Source organism: Zingiber officinale, chromosome 2A, assembly GCF_018446385.1.
Source record: "Zingiber officinale cultivar Zhangliang chromosome 2A, Zo_v1.1, whole genome shotgun sequence".
Taxonomy (NCBI): domain Eukaryota; kingdom Viridiplantae; phylum Streptophyta; class Magnoliopsida; order Zingiberales; family Zingiberaceae; genus Zingiber; species Zingiber officinale.
The window spans coordinates 161274854-161294440 of NC_055988.1; the positions used below are offsets into that span (position 1 = coordinate 161274854).

General features: G+C 33.2%; 1 protein-coding gene across 8 annotated transcripts; it reads left to right on the forward strand.

Moving 5' to 3' along the window:
- The first annotated feature begins 1238 nt into the window (after positions 1–1238).
- LOC122042945 (rhomboid-like protein 15) lies at positions 1239–18378 on the forward strand. Of its 8 annotated transcripts, none has more exons than XR_006129405.1 (13): positions 1239–1396; positions 3535–3700; positions 4521–4824; positions 4991–5023; positions 5132–5223; positions 5315–5388; positions 5611–5705; positions 5783–5852; positions 14169–14335; positions 16113–16164; positions 16266–16303; positions 18030–18104; positions 18181–18378. XR_006129405.1 is itself a non-coding variant. In XM_042603347.1 (13 exons), the coding sequence occupies exons 1-13, from the start codon at positions 1373–1375 to the stop codon at positions 18187–18189; spliced, it is 1218 nt and encodes a 405-aa protein (XP_042459281.1). In that variant the 5' UTR covers positions 1239–1372; the 3' UTR covers positions 18190–18378. The 8 variants fall into 8 exon arrangements, 5 of the variants coding, with proteins under 5 accessions (XP_042459281.1, XP_042459282.1, XP_042459285.1 ...); XR_006129404.1 differs by having other exon boundaries at positions 18184–18378; XM_042603347.1 differs by having other exon boundaries at positions 16247–16303.
- The last annotated feature ends 1209 nt before the right edge of the window (positions 18379–19587 follow it).

The window sequence follows — 19587 nt, forward strand, 5'->3', positions numbered from 1 at the left end:
AAAAAAAAAATTATAGAAATTATTTTAAAGTTAGTAAAAAGCTAAAGTATAAAATGTTTAAAAATACAAGTCAAAATTAATACAAGGTAAAGTTAGAGTGTTTGATGAATAATTACTTCCAAATTTATTTTTTAGTTAAATGACAATAATATTTTTAAACTATATAAATTAATCTTTTTTAATTATCTAAATATAATTTTAATACACTATTTATTTATATAATTATTATTATGTTTTAAATATTGTATCAAAATTATTATCTTTTTATAATGAAAAAATATATAAAATTAATAAAAAAAAACAAATGACAAAATTTATATAAATACACACAAATATGTATAAAAAAAAGTCTAGAAATACAAATTATATAAAAATATAAAATATTATTTAAAAAATAAATATCTCAAAGTGTGGTGTCAATTATGTAAATAATAAATTTATTAATATCATAAATATGATGATAATTAATTATGTAAAATGATAAATTTATTAAGGACATAAATACCAACTTTTAATTTTAACTTTTAAGTAAAAGATATATAAAATTTGACATTCACATATACTCAAAAGTATTTCTATGTAATTAGAATCTATAAAACGTTCCTAGAAACTCTACCAAATACTCTCTAATAGTCATGGAGTAGTAGTTACAATATTATAATTTATTTCAATATTATTGTAGCTATAGACATAACGTGTAATATGTAATATAATATTATTTTAGTAGCTACTTAATAACCATTACATTTATAGGAGTAGCCGTTATAATTATATGAGAGTGGTTTTCATTTAAAATATTTTAATAAAATTTAAATAATTTTTACTAAGTTAATAAAAAGTATTTTAATAAAATAATATTTGATATTTAAATTTTGAAGTTCAATATTTAAGATTTAATGTTTAGCTTAGCAGATAATATTTATTTTTAAAGAAATTTTGATTAACTTAAAATGATTTTAATAAAATTTAAATAGTTTTAATTAAGTTAACAAAAAGTATTTTAATATAAAATATTTTATGTATAATAATCTTATTTAAAATGGAATAGTTGATTTTTTATGTTGAAATAAAGAGTATTTTTGAAATAAAATAGTATTTTTTTAAAAAATAATCATTTACATAATGTTTTTTTTAAAATTTTTTTGTGTTTTTTATCAAAATATATAGGAAATGATATAATAGATATTTTTAGTAAATGGCGTATATTTGTTTCACTTTGAACCATCAGCTTAGATCAGTGAAGTAAACGCGTCTTCGCCGGATCCGACCCGATACGTCTGCGAACCGGTCGACGACTCCAAGGCGGTAAAAAGGCGTGAGGGGGGAGAAGTCGAGCTACAGCAAGAGGGGGAAAATTGCAGCGGGATAGGAGATGCGGCCGAACATCGTTGCTGAGGTACCAGATCTTCCTCTTCTTCCCCTTATTTTGGTCAATTGCTCACCTCATTTCCGATGGGTTAGTGTTAATTTTATTAGGTAGCTTTCCCTTGACGATGTGAGGAGCTTTGATCTGATTTTCCTGCCCATTTGGATTCCTCAGGGCTAGTTCTATTAGAATTTGAGTTGTCTGCTGATGAATCGTGGCGTTGTTACTTGATCTCTTTAATTTTCATTTGAAGACGGGAAATTGAGTAGATATGAGTGTCTGGATTATTAGGGTTTTTCTTGAGCGGATACTAATATAGTGTAGGATTTTTAGTGATATTTCGTAAAATGCGACGTCTTGGTGTAGATTCTTCCAGGAGCAAAGAACTTGGGGATAGGTTGCCTTGAACTGAACTGAAGGTTGCGGGGTTTCCACAAATTTATGATGTTTAAGTAGCCAACTTCTGATATTTGTGATGGACGTAAATTCCTAGCTTTATTTGCATTTGTATAATCTTGCTGCTAGAGAAATTTCGAGTCCCTCAAATTTATTTTTCTTCATGAGACTGATATTTATGATGCCTAGTAAAAGGTTTGTGCTTGCCAACACAATGGTTGCTATGCTGTTCTCAGTATGCTGTTAACTGTAAATTATGCTATTTTGAAGACTTGTGGCTTGTCCATATTTTGGGGGTTGGGTGGTGTGGGGGGTGGGTGGGTGGTAGGGTGGGTGGGGCTTTGAGTGTAGGCTTACCTTCAAAATCATATAGTTTGTTATGATTTTGCTATCCTACTATATTGGTACAAACAAAATATTATAGCAAAATAAAGGAAACCCCCCTAAGGAGTTTCAATTGCAAGAAATGTATGTTTTAATGCTTTCAAAACCGTTAGTTGCTGCAATAGGCCAAGCTACACGAGATGCTAGGTGGTTGCATGACTAAAGGAAAAGATTTTTAACTTATAGAAATTTCTAAGGAGAAATGTGAGAGTAAATATAATAATCGGACAATAGCTTTAAGAAAAATCAATTCTATGTCAAATTTTAATCAAAACTATCTATCATTTCATATGAAAAAAATCATTACCATGAAATTCTTGATAAAGCAAAAAATTGCACTTAAGTGTTTAACTTTGTGTTTGTTTTTAAGCCAATTTTATTTGAAATATGCAAGGCATGCAATGACTAAATTTGCATTGTTCAAGGCAAAAACCATTTAGGTCTGTATGTTATTGTCAGAATTCATGTGATCCGAGAGGTGATAGCCGTACCTCATAGGAAAGATATGCATAACCCATATCGGGTGGTACCCTCTCAAATTTGGATTGTGGCTGAGACAGTCCAGGATTGCCTCTGGCTGCTACACTGGTTCCATGTGTTAAGACACCTAGGCAAGCGCATCAAGTTAATCAAGATAGAATAACTAAATTCATATGAAATATCATTTCCTTGAATCCTTGTATGTACATTGCAAGAAAATTCTTTTGTAAATTCACAATTAAGGTTGTGAAAGTGAAGTTGGTTCTCTAATGATGTGATCGTTTTCATCTCTGTTTAATGATTGCCCTTGAACTTGATAAAGCCTGTCCATCTGTTCACCTTATCCTTCCTTATCTTTGATTCTATGGATCCATATTTGATAGTCATCCATACTATAATGTGGTAAATAAAGAATTGCAGAAATTCATTGAAGACCCTCGTCTTTTCAGAACGAGCTTATTGCAAACAAAGAAAATCATTTTTGGTAAAATAATGATAGTATCTGAAAGATTACAGAGATTGTTCAACATTCTTAGCTGGCCGAAACAAATGATGCTCTGCACTTTTCTTTTCTCAAAGTGAAAGATATTCACACAAAACCAAGCTTTTTGACATTTTATGTATTTGGCTTGTTATGGAATTTTCCTGCTTAAAAATTAGCATCACTTGTTATTGCCTATTTGATACTTGATAATACCAGTTACCTAGCACCGCATATTGCTTCATTTAACATCAAATCAAATAACATCATTGCTCATCTTGCCCCATTAGTTTCTTTTTGTTTTGGGTATCAGTGGCTTCAAACATGCTGTGCAAATGTTATTACATCCTCTATTTGGTCATTGTGTTAATTTAATCATACTACTAGTGGGTTCCATCTGACTCCTAATTGTCTTGATGGCTTGTAGGCAGGGTTGCCGACCAGGCTGCATCAATGGTGGGCCAGTGTTCCGTTTATTACTTCTGGCATCATCTTCACTTGTGGCATCATTTATCTGGTCTGCTTGTTGGTTGGTTATGACTCCTTTAGTCAGATATGCTTCTCACCTTTTGAAATCATTTCACATTTTCAAGGTGCATATACTCTTCCTTATGTAATTAAGTAATGTGTGGTTGTTCCAAGTTTTAAAATTTTTGCTTTTATGTATTATATATGAACACAAGATATGGGTTGGTATACACTAGCACCAAATGAATTAGATGTGGGAAAATCTCTTCACTTCAAAATAAGGACGTTCTAACTGCAAATCATTGTAATTTATTTGAAAAAATGCTATAACAGTTGTTACGCCCTCTTGGGGTCGATCTACCAAACAGCAGGCTTCCCTCTGTCAATGTGATCATAGTAAACAAAGCAAGAAACATGCCTTGTCGAGAAACAATAACCACCCCCAAGAATCTAGCACACCAACTCAATAGCCAACTTAAAATTAGAGTCACTATAAGCATAGTGAGCACAAAAGTGCATAAAGTGGCAGCATGAGGATGGATAAAATAAGGCCACAGCAACCAAAGTTCAATAATAATGCATCATAAACATCATTGTAAGTGATGAAAATAAAATAGGTGGAACTGCAATGATCGTATATCATTATGATAATATATCATGAATTTCATAGGTCAACTGCTACTTAATTAGCTACAGAAATACACCGCATAAAAGATAATATAATGACGTACTCTCAGATTCTTACATCTGCTAAAGATACGCTGCTATAACATAATGTTTACTAACATCTAAACACTAAGAATATGTCACTGATACTTTGTAATATGGTATTTTTGTTCCAACTTTATCTGCGACCTGTCATCTTACCAGTTAATTTGTTTTCATAAAACATAAATTTCATTTTAGCTCTTAAATCGCTAACATTTTTGCTTATATATCTTGCAGTTTACAGGATGTATACATCTGTTCTTTTTCACGGATCTTTGCTTCATGTTCTATTCAATATGTTAGCTTTGGTACCCTTGGGCACTGAATTGGAAAGAATAATGGGCTCTGTTCGACTTCTATATTTGATGCTCCTGCTTGCAACTATCAATTCTATATTTCATCTAATAATTGCCTTACTGGTGGCGAACAATCCCTTACATCCTTTTCCATTCCTAGAGACTGAATGTGCCATTGGTTTCTCTGGGATCTTATTTGCAATGATTGTCATAGAAACAAGTTTGAGTGGCGTTCAATCTAGAAGGTTAGCAGAACTTTATTGCATGTGTATCTAGTTCACTGATAAACTGAATATGCTTATTTTGCTTCTATCAGTTTCTTTGAGGGCAGTTAAACTCCTAAATAACCTGATGATTCATTCTGCTAATGATGATTTTTTTTTAAGTTGACTTACATTGTCCTTTTTGCAGTGTTTTTGGACTCTTCAATGTGCCTGCTAAATGGTATATGCCTTTCTTGTCATATTAAGTTCTTTTACTTATTGTCAGCTACATATCTATTAGAAACAAAATTTGATATGGACCCTTCACTGTGGGAGTTGTTTATTTCAGGTATGCATGGATCTTGTTGATACTCTTCCAATTTCTAGCCTCTAATGTTTCATTTCTTGGACACTTGTGTGGCATTCTCTCTGGGTTTGCATGTTAGTTTTACTTCTTTTTTCATCCATTTTACATTTGTTCTTTATGATATACATTGTTATTAACTGCAAGTTCATTTGTTACCTCATCCAGACACGAATGGTCTGTTAAATTACTTGCTTCCTGGGCCATCTTTTTACTCTTCCATCGAGAGCTCCTCTATACTGGCAAGTTTTCTGAACTGAAGTTAGTTGGCCATCTCTTGCAAACTATTGTGAAGATTGTCATGCAAGAATTTTATGTTTGAGGATATTGTAAAGACAACTGCATCTTAAATTCATATCTATCTACCAGTATGATGATTTGACAAGCAAGCTATTAACTAATGTGAACTGTGCATCTAGGTTGAAAAAATCCTTCTCATTGACATATTGTTTTGGTATCTGTAGTCATTTTGTGTAAGACGCCCTAGATTTATATTGTGCACTGGAGGGACCACATATGGCCAGATTCCAACATACACTAGCACAACAGCTATACCTGAGTATGTAATGTGCTGCAAGTTTTGTAGATTGTCTGGTGTTTCTGGAGTTCTTGATTTCTTCTGTTTTCCTTGTATAGTGGTTTGAGGTCAGGTCTATGGAGGAATATCTCTTCATGGATGCCACAAAGGGGAGCATCACCTGCTCAGGTAACAGTTCATGTCCTCCATATGTAGTTATCTAACTGGGCCCCCTTTGGTGCCCCTTTGTACATGATGAATGTTACAATGTTAAGCCTGTTGCTGCAGTTTACTCTAAGCTTGGAGCTACCCCTAGTTGAATAATGATTTTTTTTTTCCTTTTAAGGGAGGAAAGAAAATGCCACATCTTCTGAGCATTTTTTTCTTAGTGTCAATAGTTTCAGTTGGTGTGGAGTTTTATGATTCAGAATTAACGGTCATATTTATTTTTTTATTGCATTTTGCATAACCTTTGATGGCTGTAGTTATTATTGGGTGATGTCTAAGTATAGTCTTAATCAAAACCTTTATCGCAAATGTAAATATTTTCATTTTGCATTAATTACATTGACAAACTGTCATATAGTCCTTTCAATAGTGGTTTACCACCCTTGAGTTAACCACTTGTTAAAATTGTTGATGTGAAACATGATAACATGTCATCAAAATTGATATCAATTGATATACAAATATAGTAGTGACATTATGCTAGCTGTATTATATGTAGGGCATACTAGTGATGTTACTTCCATATTGATTAATTGCTTATAATTAGACAAATCAAATATGCTTCATGTCCATTCAATTGTTTACATTAATTTGAAAATGTTTTAGGCCGTATTTGACATAAGTTGGAGGTTTTTGTAGAAAATTGACATAAATTGTAAGGTGGTCTTTGTAACTGATCCAAGAGCTGAGGGTATATTCAAATGTTTATCATATACTATACTATGCTCTCGCTTCCATATAAAGAATTCACTTGATGGGGATATAGGCAGCTTGATCAAAATTCCATGTTTATGATTATCTTTGCCAACATTATGCCATTATGATGTGTACATGATGAAAGATTTGTAGGATCAAATGACTAGCTAGGGGGGGGGGGGGGGGGGGGTGTGAATAGATGACTAACCTTTTTCTAATTCCTCGTAAAGCGCAAAACTCAGATATAATTGTTAAATGATTGGTTGAATGTGTGATCAAGTTGAATATTAATAAATACAACAAAAATACAATACAATAAAAATAAAATGGAAATAAACACATGCTAATAAGAGAGTATAAGAGATTTCGATCCTACTATAGGTTTATTCCGCTTTTAGTGCATCACTCCTAAATTCCACTAAATTTTTTCCTTTGAGCAAGATAATAACATAAGCCTCTGCAAATTGAGGATAAAATCTCACAAGCTAGAGTTCTTGACATAAACCAATATGATTTCCATTCATGGATGAAATCTCACAAGATAGAGATCTTAAGAGTTAAAGAGCTCTTTTACAATGCAAGAAATACCAATGAAATAATATATACTATGCTCTATTGTTTATTTACACATGGCTAAAAATAACAACTCTTGTCCATTGAACCTTTTAAAAATCAAGCATTGGAACCAACAATACTATCTATAGTTAACTTGAAAGTGATTTTAGTTGATTAACCAAGTCATTCATTTAACTAATGCTGAAACAAAAACCTTATGTTTTGTAAAACCTTGATGTGGGTTGAATATACACCATTTCAATGGACATACCACCTTCACTTGAATGGACTAGCATTCTAGTTGATTGGCTAGTTGATGTTGTGAATCGCAAGTGCATGATTTGTCATCAAGTAATAAAAATATCGAACTGTTGATTCACTAGTTGAGATCGCAAAGCTAGTTATCTAGAAGATCAGAGTTGTGTGTGGTCACGAGAACAAGAGATTGGGAGAGAAAAAGTTGAGAGAGCAAGAGGAGTAGGTTTGAGAGAAGGCTTAGAGAGATCAAAGGAAAGTAAGTGGTCGAAGGGAGAAGTTGGAATGGGGGAACGATTCTAGGACTTCGGTTTTATTACGATGCTAGTTGATGCTCCAAGTATTGTTCACCTCCTCATCTCTATGTTTACTTTCTGGTAGGGTTTCTAACCAAGTAACCTATACGAACCTATGAGGATTATACCGGAGTGCCTACCACAAATTCAACGCTATTAAGCAAAGTGATAACACTAGAAAGTCCGCTTAAAGGGTTACCTCTATCACATGAGGCCCCACGGTATACGATCTAGATTACTCACTCTACTTCCTAACATCAAATTGGTGCAAACCCATTAACCTCTAGTTAGTTAATCCCTTGATGACTCTAGAAAGTCCTCTTAAACGGTTACCCCTTATCACATGAGGTCCCACAGTCATAGAATCTAAAGCATCTCCCCTACATGGTAATTAGTCCTGCACATCCTATTTCGTTCAACACACACGTACAATCGAGTATGAACAAGAAGTAAACATATCATAGAATAGGGAAAGGAACAAATACTTAGTTTACCCATCAACAATCACATCATAACTACTCTCTACTCTTAGAATTTGGAGATCTATTCCATAGCGAGAGAAATACAACCAAGAGACATTAAATGAGGCAATCTACAACTCAAAGCTAGAATTGAGAAGAGAAGAATGCTTATCAATGCGATGTTAGACTTTTCGGATGAATTCCTCACTCAGATGGTGGACGGATCGTAGAAACGGCTATGAAAGTTAATGCCCTAGGTTCCTTGGAAAGGGAAGAACCCTCCTCCTCCAGTTAGGGGCCTTCTTGGGCTTTTTGTAGCCCTCCCAAGCCAAGGCACGGCCAGATCGTATTGATTGTGGCTAGTTTTCTGGGAAGAGGCAAAAGGTATGGTCGACTTGTGTTGGCTTCTATTGGAGGTGAGCTTTTGTAGATGAGGCACGGTCAACCCATGTTGGATGCTAGAATCTTCGTTTCTCCTCCGTTCTTCGGTCAAATTCGCCTGGAGGAACTCATCCGTGTCATGGGACACAACCAGCGCATGTTCCTTGCTCCCACTTCTCGTTCCAATGCCAAAATACTCCGTTTTTGCTCCGGAAATGTGTTCTATCAATCAAAATAAGAAAAGAACAGATCTTCGAACCAAAAGAGTAAAAGTAATGAAATCACATAGAAATAGGGTATGCGAATGCAAAACATGCTCATGAAATGCAAGAAAATTTATATCAAACAATGCTTAAAAACATGCATAATTTACCCACATCACTAGTCTAGGTAACTCCCCTTAAAAACTTATGAACCTTTAAGATACCCTAATGTCTAGGATGTGAGTTATTGATAAAAACATCACTTGGTAACACCCTAAGTCAAATTTACACATAATTATTCTATTGATGGAGTCTCAAAAATCAATCTTAGACTCTTTATCAAAGAAATCTTGGACGGTGGATGATACTTCAAAGAAAGGGACTTGATTCAATGACATTGTTAAGTAACAAAACTTTGAAAAATAAATAAGCTCTAGGTAAGTCTAATCTCTACCTATAATATCATAAACCAATACACATTTACCCAAATTACATTACTATCTAACACAAGGATCATATGATCTCCATGTTGATGACAAGCCTTCACATTCTATATACTCGTAATTTGTTCAATAACTCCAAATAATTTCACTCATATTCGAGCCTATACTAAGTCGTATTATGTCCTCCTCACAAGTATGATAAAGGATAACACGGTACACGAAACTCCTGTTAGTGCGGCTTCTGGGAAAGGGTCAGATCAACTTCCTTGTACACTTAGTGAAAATTTGTAAAATTATAGTTGCTACTTAAATGCACTGATCAAGCATCAAAAACACTGGGAGGAGACAACAATTATCATGATTTGATATTTGACAATCATTTTAAGTTAGATATAAATGAGCACAAATCTATGCTCATTCAAGGGGCTGAAATTCTCCCTTTATATAATATCTTTCCTTTAATTTGGGTTATCAACCTTCAAGTCCACTCAAATCGGGCTCTTTGCTTTTGAGTCTTCTCGATTTAGTCAACCTATGAAAGAAATCGTGCTTTCGAGTTGAACTATTTATTGGGATGGAACTCTCCTTTTCTATCAAAAAATTAATAGTCTACCCTGTGTAGTCTCCCGTATATACATTACGTATTAATGGAGCTACAAATATAAATGTAGCTACTTGCTCTTCAACCAGATATAAAAGTATAAAAAACACATCAATAATAAGAAGTACCATATATAACATGGTATAAACATATCAAGTGTTAACTATAAGCATATCAACATTCAAACTAAGTGTCAACATGATACACCATAAGAAGGATATAACTTAAGCAAAGAGGAGAGTAACTTAAGCCATATCATTTCTCTTCCTTTGACAAACATCAAACAATTAAATATCAACTGATATAATGACAACACCATAATGAAAATATCTATGTGCCTATATTATCAATATGTATTAAAAACCACAATTATTAAAAATAAGAGACTAGGATGACAATAAGAACACATGATATATAGACACTCTTAATATTAAAATATGTGATAATTAAGTATCTAAAACAATAACACATGTGATCAGTAATGCCAATTAAGTTTCAAAAACAAGCATTATAAGGATTTAAAGCAAGCTAGTGCAATATGATCACCAAATAGTTCAAACATAATCAAAATATGGCAAAATGTGAGACATACACATGTATTAATAAATATCAGCAATACATACAACCAAACAGAGTTAAAAGAAAGACTGACGCATCACTATCCTATAGACACCTAGACACCCTTAAAAGATATACTACTAGTGGCTGGGGAGATGTATGTCTAGGTTCCAATTCTGGAGAATAGCTATCAAACACCAGTGGTATTGCTCCTCTTGCTCATATTATTGTCAAATCTGCTCCTGTAAGGTTGTGAAATTTGCATCTATGTGCTAGCGAATGTAGAGAACTGATGATGTGCAGTAAAATGCACCTCCAATTGTTCAAGTCAATCTTGACTTTCCCATTGAGGTGGTTGTGGAGCTACCACGATCTCCTATGGATGCACTCCCTTGGGTCGCACTAGAGGTATATCCTCTTTTTGATAATTTGAATCATCCACTTATGGTTTCCCTCTTGGCCTCTTCATCAAATAACTCAGATAATGTGTCCTCTCATCTCATCCCATCTCATGTAGCCCTTAAGATTTTCTTCTTCTTTTTAACTTGGCACAATTGCTTTGATTCTGACTCTTCATTGCAATTAAATCATGTGTATTTTTTCATTTTCCTTTGCACTTCTTTCCTTACTCTTGATCATCTTTTTGATATCACTAGTACTTGTTTTTACATATTTTCAATATTCTCTTCACCATGTGTGCTATCAGCTATGTGAGAATCGGCATTGTTTTTGTATGGTGATGATGACGAGGACAATGACAATGACAATGAGTCATCCTTAATAATTTCTTTTTTGAGTCTTTTGATTCTGTTTTTCCTTTGCTATTTTTTGTCCATAAATACTATAGCTTTCTTGATCTCCTTTGAATTTTGATCTAATTCTTCATGGAGCTTCGTGGTGCAAAAGAACTCGTAATCCTTTGATACTTTGCATGTGTCCACAATAGAGCGCCAAAATGTTGTTCGGGGAATACCTTCAATGCATATCAGATCAAGTCATGATTCTTAATATTTTCTTCGATTACAAATAACCCATTATAAATTTTCATAAATCTTCCATGTATTTGACTTATGGACTCTCTATCCTGCATCTTAAAACTTTACAATTGGTTTATTAAAAGATCTCTTTAAGCTATCTTTGAGTAGAAGGTACTTTTGTGCAATTCAATAAGCTTTTCTATAATTCTTTGACATTTTGATATTGACCTACTTTAGTCAAGTCCTCCATCACTAGCCAATAATGAAGAGTGATGAATGCATTTGCATTGGCTTGAGACTTCTTTTGCTCTCCATTTTGTTTTATTTTTGGGATAAATAACTTCCGTTTATATCAATTGGAGCTTCAAACCATTATCTAATAGCTATCCATACATCATATTTCAACTTCAAGTATGTCTCCATTCTATTCTTCTGATAGCAAAAATTTTCTCTATAAAGGTTGTTAGAAGTTAATTGCCCCTCTTAATGTAACTTCCCCTCTAATGCTAGTTCTAATGTTGGAGCCTTGTTGTTCTGATATCAATTGTGGAATTAAATGAGTGACTAGAGGCAGAGATGAATAGACAACTAGTTTTCTTGCATTTTCTTGTTAAGGCATAAAATTCAAATACAGTTGTTAAATACAATTATGCGTGTGTGTGATCAAGTAGATTGTTAATAGATGCAATGGAAAGAAAATGAAAATAAGCACACGCTAACAATAGTATAACTTGGTTTGGAGACCCACTTCAGGCATATGATGCATCTGGTACGCCACCTCCAAATTCTATTAAATTGCAATAATAAAGTCAATGAGGTATGCCTTTACAAACCAAGGATAGAATTTTAGGAGCTAGAGAGCTCCACTTAAACCAATCAGATTTTTGCTTGAGGATGAAGCCTCATGAGGTACAGACCTCAAGAGCTATTTAAAATGCAAGAAATATCAATGGAATAGTTCCTACAACACTTGGAACAAATCCTCTCAACAAGAATCGAAAGATGAACATGAGACTTTAAGCAACTCATGATCTTTCCCTAAAAAAATATGAACATGAAACTTTAAAACATCACATGAGGCCCCGCACAAGGCCCTGCGGTTGTGTGCGACCTCAGTGGTTGCGAAGAGGCCTTGCGCAAGGCCCCGTGGCTGTGGGAGGCCGTGGCTGCCAATAGTTATTTTATTTTATTTTTTTTCCAATTTTGATTTTTTAACTGTTAATTTTTTTAATGGTTAATTCTTTTCTCTCTTAATTCTTTCTCCTTTCTCTCTGTATTTTGATTTCTTTTTTTATTCCTTTTCTCTTTAAACACATGGGAATTTTTTTTTTCCTTTTCTTCCCATATTAATATTTTATCCCTTTCCTCCTTAAATATATGAGAAATTATTTTTCTCCTTAATCTGATTAAAATAAATTTAATTTAAATCTATTATCTCCTAATTTTTTAAATTAATTTTTACTCAATCCTAATTTTTAAAATATTAGTTTAATATAATAGTAACCATTTATAGTAATAAAATATTATAATAATTTTTTAATATATTTAATATTTAAAGCCGACCCCATCTTGTGGGATAAAGCTTGGTTGCTGTTGTATATTTTATATTTAAAAAAATATCGAAATCGTATTGGCACGACACAATATGATACTGAAACCGTATAATTCCGGTCATAAATTAAAATCCAGCACAATTCAAAAATTGAATGTTGGATCCAATGATAGTATTCATAGGCTACTTAAAAGTGTTCCCAATTGACTAGGCATGTTTTAGTCGACTGAGCAAGTCATTCACTGATGGTGAAATAAAAATCTTCTATCCCTTAGAATCTAGATACCGACCAACTGAACATCATTCCAATTGACTGAACATCGCTCCAGTCAATTAGACTAACATTCCAACTAATTGGACTAACATTCGAATTAATTGGACTAATATTCCAATGATTCGTATAACCTGGAATCCCCTTTAGCTAGCTTACGAGGTTTTTAAGCTATCAATCCTCAAGTCCCTACCAAAGGAACCAGTAGTAGTCGGTGATACTTCATAATGTAGCTCATGAAGGACTCAATTCAATGACGCCAAGTAACAATGATACTGCTAAGTCAAAGGCTTTGAAAAATAAATAAGCTTTAAGTAACTATAATCTCCAAATATACTATTATACATCAATACATTATTTATCCAAATTACAACATCACAGTCTGGTGTAGGTTCACAATGTCTTTGGTTCAATGACAACCCTTCACTCTTGATAATTTCATAACTTGTTCGACATTTTTGTAAGACTTCTTTCACATTCAAGGCCATGCCAAACTGTAGTACATTGTCATTAGTATGATAGGACCTGAAAATCACAATATTTGCACACTTGAAAATTTGTCAAATCATAAAATGTGTTGATCTAATATTAAAACATTTTATCAGAAATCAAAAAGGAGAAACCAAAATCTTCAAATTTCTTTAGGCCTCATGACCACTAAGCAGTGCAAATTTTATTGTCTTTGTTATTGATATTTTTCTTTGTACATATTTGTGTCAAACTCAAATTGCCATGGTGGTCTATGTGCTTCATTTCAGTTGAGGTAAGCAGCCAAATATTAGTATTTGTGAGTTGAAATGTACCTTCACATTTGGATGAGGTCCTCATCAGGAAAATGAGCAGTTTAACATTATTATTTTTCCATGATCATAAAAGTATACACAAAATATTATGCCAGATAATACTTCATCTCTTTTAAAGGTTATTTTGGAATTTACACTTACCATTGATTTGCAATTTTATTTTAGGGAGAACATTTAGATTGTTCTGAAATTCTACTAAATTTATGAGGATGTATGTGTTTGTAGTCATCAGAGGATCCAAGATTTCCTGGAAGGGGACGTACACTTGGTTCAACAAGAAATCAATCAGCTGGCCCTACTGAATCTGACATAAGCTTACAAGCTAGGCTTTTAGATAACTCAACTCGATCCTTGGAGACAATGAATTCAGCAACACAACCAACAGCTGCAAGGTAATGCCACATTGCTTATAGAATTACCTTTTTTTTTGCCTGGAAAATAGTGCTTATAGTCACCGTCTTTTTCCTTTCGCTTTCATGCCTTTTTGACAATTTGATGGAGACTTCCAGGAAAAATAGAATAAGATGTTAATTCAACCTACCAATTGTGAGAAGTCTTAAGAGAGTTTAAATGTGTCCAATCTAACAATTCTGAGATACTTTGAGGGATTTTTAGAAAGCAACATCATCACTTCTTTTCTTGTACAAGAGAAATCATAAGTTTATGGGCATAAAATACTATATTTCAGATTTGTGACTGATTTTCTTGATTTCAATATTAAATATAAAGTATTTCATTGTTGTTGCTTTGTCTAGTACTTATAATTATAATTTATTTATTTTTAATCGTAAACTTGATGTATATATATATATATATATATATATATATATATATATATATATATATATATATATATATATATAATCATTCTTAATATCAATTATTGACTCTCCTGCCTAGACTATCGCTTAGGTGTTAAAGAGTGGGGTAACCACCTATCGCCTACTGTCTACTGTCTCGAATTACTTTTTATTACCTTGTGTCTTGTATGTGATCTTTTTTTTGAAAAAAAAAAATTAACCCATGTGCTTGCTCTTAATGTTTTTGTTGATTATAATTTTTCTTTCTTGGTTATTCAATTTTCTGCACAGTTCATACAGTTGGTTTTTCTGTTTCTGTTTCCATTGATTGTTTGTTTTGGTTTGTTTAGCACTTATTTATATCTATTGTATGATAGGATATCGATGGAAAAAGGGAATTAACTATTTGAATAGTTGGCTTTCTTTAGTTCACGTGGATTAGGTAGATTCAAATATTCAATGGATTCAAACAGTCAAAACTGTGCTTGGAACTTGGAACTACTCAGATGCATCATGAATGTCCCATCCAAGTGGGCAAATGCCAAATGTTGGTGATATTTGTTGCTTAGTGGAAATGTCTTAATGAATCTTAGCATGAACTTTCAATTTTAACAAACCTATGCACGTATTTTTAATATTATAATAAAACTAGTACATTGTCAACTAACATATTAGAATATGATATTGGGAAAAATTATTTTAATTAAATTGCTAAGATATTAATATTTTATAGTTTAAAAATTCTTGTAATAATGATATGGAAAGTCTTAATCTAATAATATGCTAGAATTATTATAAAATTGATAGTGTGTGTATATATTTATAAAATTGAAAGTTCATTAGATTTATTACACAATATCAATCATCTCAATTACATTTATGGATTAGTATGAATAAGAGGCTATTCAACTGGGTTTACTCCTTTTAAAATTATGATCAAGAATATCAATTTGTTGCACAATTGACTGGTACACTTTAAAATTTTCCGTTCTGATGTGTTTGGTTAGTTAGATGGATCTATTTGTGGTTGTGACCTAAGATTTGTTTTGTTCCTAAAGAGATGCTAAGTCAAAGGGAAAGAAAAGAGAAGTAAAAAAAGCTAAGCAGATTATTAGGTATGCTTCCAATATTCTATTAAATTCTAAATCTTTGTATGAAATAAATACTCACCTGATTATTAGATATGCTTCGAAGATTCTATTAAACTCTGGGTATAAATCTCAGTTGTAGTTAATGATATTTAAAGGAGCATATTCATTTTTGTTTCCACTTGTATGGTTACAAAGTTTGGGTGAATACTGGCTAGAGGAGACTTGTATTCTGAGTGGCAGTTTATGGAGCTATTTTCATTTATATTGTTTTGATTTAGGCGTTTGTCTCTAGATACTGAAGTGGGTTCTGAACTAGCGGCAAACATTCAGGTTATGTTTCATGATCATACAATTTATTTATTTTTTGTTATCTTCCTTTGGTAGTAGAAACCTATGTTATTAACTTTTGCAGGGTCTTGATAACTTTGAAGAGGAGCTCAAGAAATTAATAGCTATGGGCTTTGAGAAGGTATTTTCCAATTGTGATAATCCTGTAGTCAAAGCCTTCTTAGAAATTTAGCTCTTACCATTGTAGTGTTGCTATTTGTTTGGTTGTAGAAAGTGTGTTACTTCTCAAATTTATGTTGCTGTCGCTACCTCTCTTATTCTTTTATGGACATGGAAACAAACAGTTTGACAGGAATTATATCTATGATTTTGCTCAGATCTAGTAAAAAAATAATGATTGAAATTGAGAAATGAGAAAAGGCAATGTTGTGATGGTGGTGTTAGGATCTCAATAGTGGTTTTCTTGTAGTTAAATGGTACTTGAAAAATTTTATCCTCGTAAGAACTGTAATTTTACTGTAGTAACATCTATATAGTATCCTTAGGAAATTAAAAAGTTATTGATTACATTTGCAATTATGATTTTCTATCCTGGATAAATTTTTCTTCCATTAAGCTAGGACTTGAATCTGATATTAAGGCTTCGTTTGCTTGTTCAAGAATATTCTTTTGGTTCATGTTTTTTTTTCTTGTAGTTAAATGGTACTTGAAATATTTTATCCTCATGAGAACTATAATTTCACTGTAGTAGCATCTAAATAGTTAACCTTAGGAAATTAAACAGTGATTGGTTACATTTGCAATTATGATTTTTTATCCTGGATAAATTTTTATTCTGTTAAGCTAAGACTTGAATTTTATACTAAGGCTTTTGGAACATGTTTTCTTGATTTTCTAGTATTCGATTCAATATAAAATAAGTCAATGAATGTACGAATATAAAATATTTTATGAGGAAAATTACTTTCTTTTAAAAAGAGCGGAAGTTATTTTTCTCCCAACGCATTTGCAATTCCTTTGCTAAGTCAATAAACCTCTCTTAACCCTCCACTGTTAGCTCTCCACTGCAAGCCCTTTGCTCTTATCGTCGAGTATTTCAACATCATTTGTGAGCTTTCTAGGATTGTGTGGATTGATTGGACTGCCTGACCCACCTCGTTCGTTTGCCTGCACTAATCAGTTAGGAAAACTCTGTGCCTTGAGATAAATTGGTCCAAGTGGGAAGTTGGACAGGCCGACCAAGGTAATCAATCTGGGAGGCGTCAATTGGTATAATCGAGTTGGTTAGTCGGGTTGGTTTGAACAGGTCAACAAGTAGTTGGTCTAATCGGGTTATTTAGGTTGATTGAGCAAGTTGATCAGATCGACCGGTTGAGCCAATTAGGCTGGTTGATGTGGTCAGCCTGATCAATCCTGTCAGTCTAGTTAGTCTAGTTGGATTAGACAGTTGGGCTGGTTTGGTCATCCGATTGGGGGCAAACTAGTCAAGCAAGTCAGGTTGGTCAATTTTGGCAAGTCGAGTGGGCCTATCAATCTGGGCAAGCTAGTGTAACTGGTCAGGCTAATTGGTCTTGACTGGATCAACCATCCTATAGTTGAGAAGGATTTTTTTTTCCTTTTAGAGTGCCAAATACATGAAAATATTTTTCTACATATTTAGTATCACATCAATAATAAAAATTAATTTATTTCCTTGGAAACATTTCACAATATAATTCACACAAATAAGTTATTTCTCAGTAAACAAATAGAGCCTAAAATGGAATTTTGGTTCCGTTTTCGGATACTCTATTCTAAGTCTCTTAAGTTTACAAGCAAAAAAAGTTCACTTTTGCATATCAACGATTCATTAGCTACCATTATATTATAACTTAATTCCAGGCCTAACGTCTCAAATCTTGCTGCAGACTCAAGCTGAAGTTGCCTTAGCCGCTGCTGATGGAGATCCCAATGTCGCGATTGAAATTCTGATGAGCCAGCAGGCATGGCCCATTTATCTTTTTACAGTTTGGAAATATTTTTTTTCTGCCTCTAAACTATTCATCTCCTTGATGCCAGCAGCAATAGGAATTTCGTGGTCAAGCCAACTTGCTGTAAGCAGTTTACTGAAGGAGACTGGAGTATTCTGTAAGAACATTTTGGAACTTCTTTGATGTTTCTCTTCCCATACAAGAACTTTATTCCTTGTAAAAATTCACTGTCAGCGAATTGAGATCATCTAGAGGTAAACCAAGAAAATCGAAACATTTCATTTGAGTCTGCCCTTTGCACTTTACCATGCTGTGGTAGTCTGCATTCTTTTCTAAAAAGAATTAGGCAATGTGATTGTTGGCAAGGCATGCCACCATCAAGAGAAATGATGCTTGGCGGTTACAATTAGTTTATGCCTCCTCGTATACCATCTGTATGCTGTTGCTGCCTTTTTTTTCCCTCTCGCCAACGGTTTGTCAGTCGGTAAGAAATTTCTTGTACCATGGCCTCACTGTTTGCAGCTCTCTGAATTCCCTATTCATAAGTTGAAAGATCAATGGACTTTTGTCATGTTTGTTGGGATGAAAGGGGATTGAATGAGAATGGATTAATTCCATCCAATTATTTGGATATCGATTTAATGTGAAATGATCATATGACCCTCTCAGTTTCGAAGGACTGAGGAAGCTCCATGCCTGTCAGGTGCTCCAGTTTGTAGTCCACTGTTAAGTATATGCAAGGGTGTCATCCCTCTATCTAATTATGTTTCGATCAACTAGTTTCTGCACCATTGCTACCATTTCATAGTAACAGAGGTTAACTATGTATCTTCGAGCTCGATCGTGAGGTGACCCATCATTGTATTCCATTACCTCGTTGGGTCAAGTGTCGTCATTTTGGGTGCGCTTTATATGAAGGGGCTTTTGCAACTCAAGGATCTTTTTCCGCGAGAAACAACACTCTAGTTCTATGGTGATAGTTTATCCCTTTTACTCCCTGGCATAAAAAATTCATAAAAGAAATTTAGCAAGGTTTTTTCGCGCTTCCTGTATATGACATTTGTGTGATTTAAGATAACAATTAATTGAATTTTGTTAGGTGGATGAGTGATAATTCACAGTGAAAAAAACGTAAAATATAGATTGTTTTTTTCCGAAAAAGGAAAATAGAAATGGAAGAAAGTAACGGAGACCAAAGAAAAAGTCAATTTGTTGATGTTTGCCCATGTGATTTCATGTTGTTTAATTAAAATATTTATTAATCATTTGAGTATATATTCATATTATGTTAAACACGTTTTTTTATAATTTTTTCAGTAGACGTAATCTTTATTTTCTCTTTAATATTTTGATTTTATTTTATCACTGCCCATTCATATTCATCTTAATATCCCTAATCTCTAACTCATTATGTGTTTATTAGTATGCTCAATCTATGGTCCAATATTTAATTTAATTTCATATATAACATTGGTCTCAACAACGTTAATATTGT

Coding starts and splice junctions, on each gene's coding strand:
- LOC122042945 (XM_042603347.1), top strand. CDS start 1,373: ATGCGGCCGAACATCGTTGCTGAG. Junction 1,397..3,534: donor GGCCGAACATCGTTGCTGAG/GTACCAGATCTT, acceptor GATGGCTTGTAG/GCAGGGTTGCCGACCAGGCT. Junction 16,165..16,246: donor AACTAGCGGCAAACATTCAG/GTTATGTTTCAT, acceptor TAACTTTTGCAG/GGTCTTGATAACTTTGAAGA.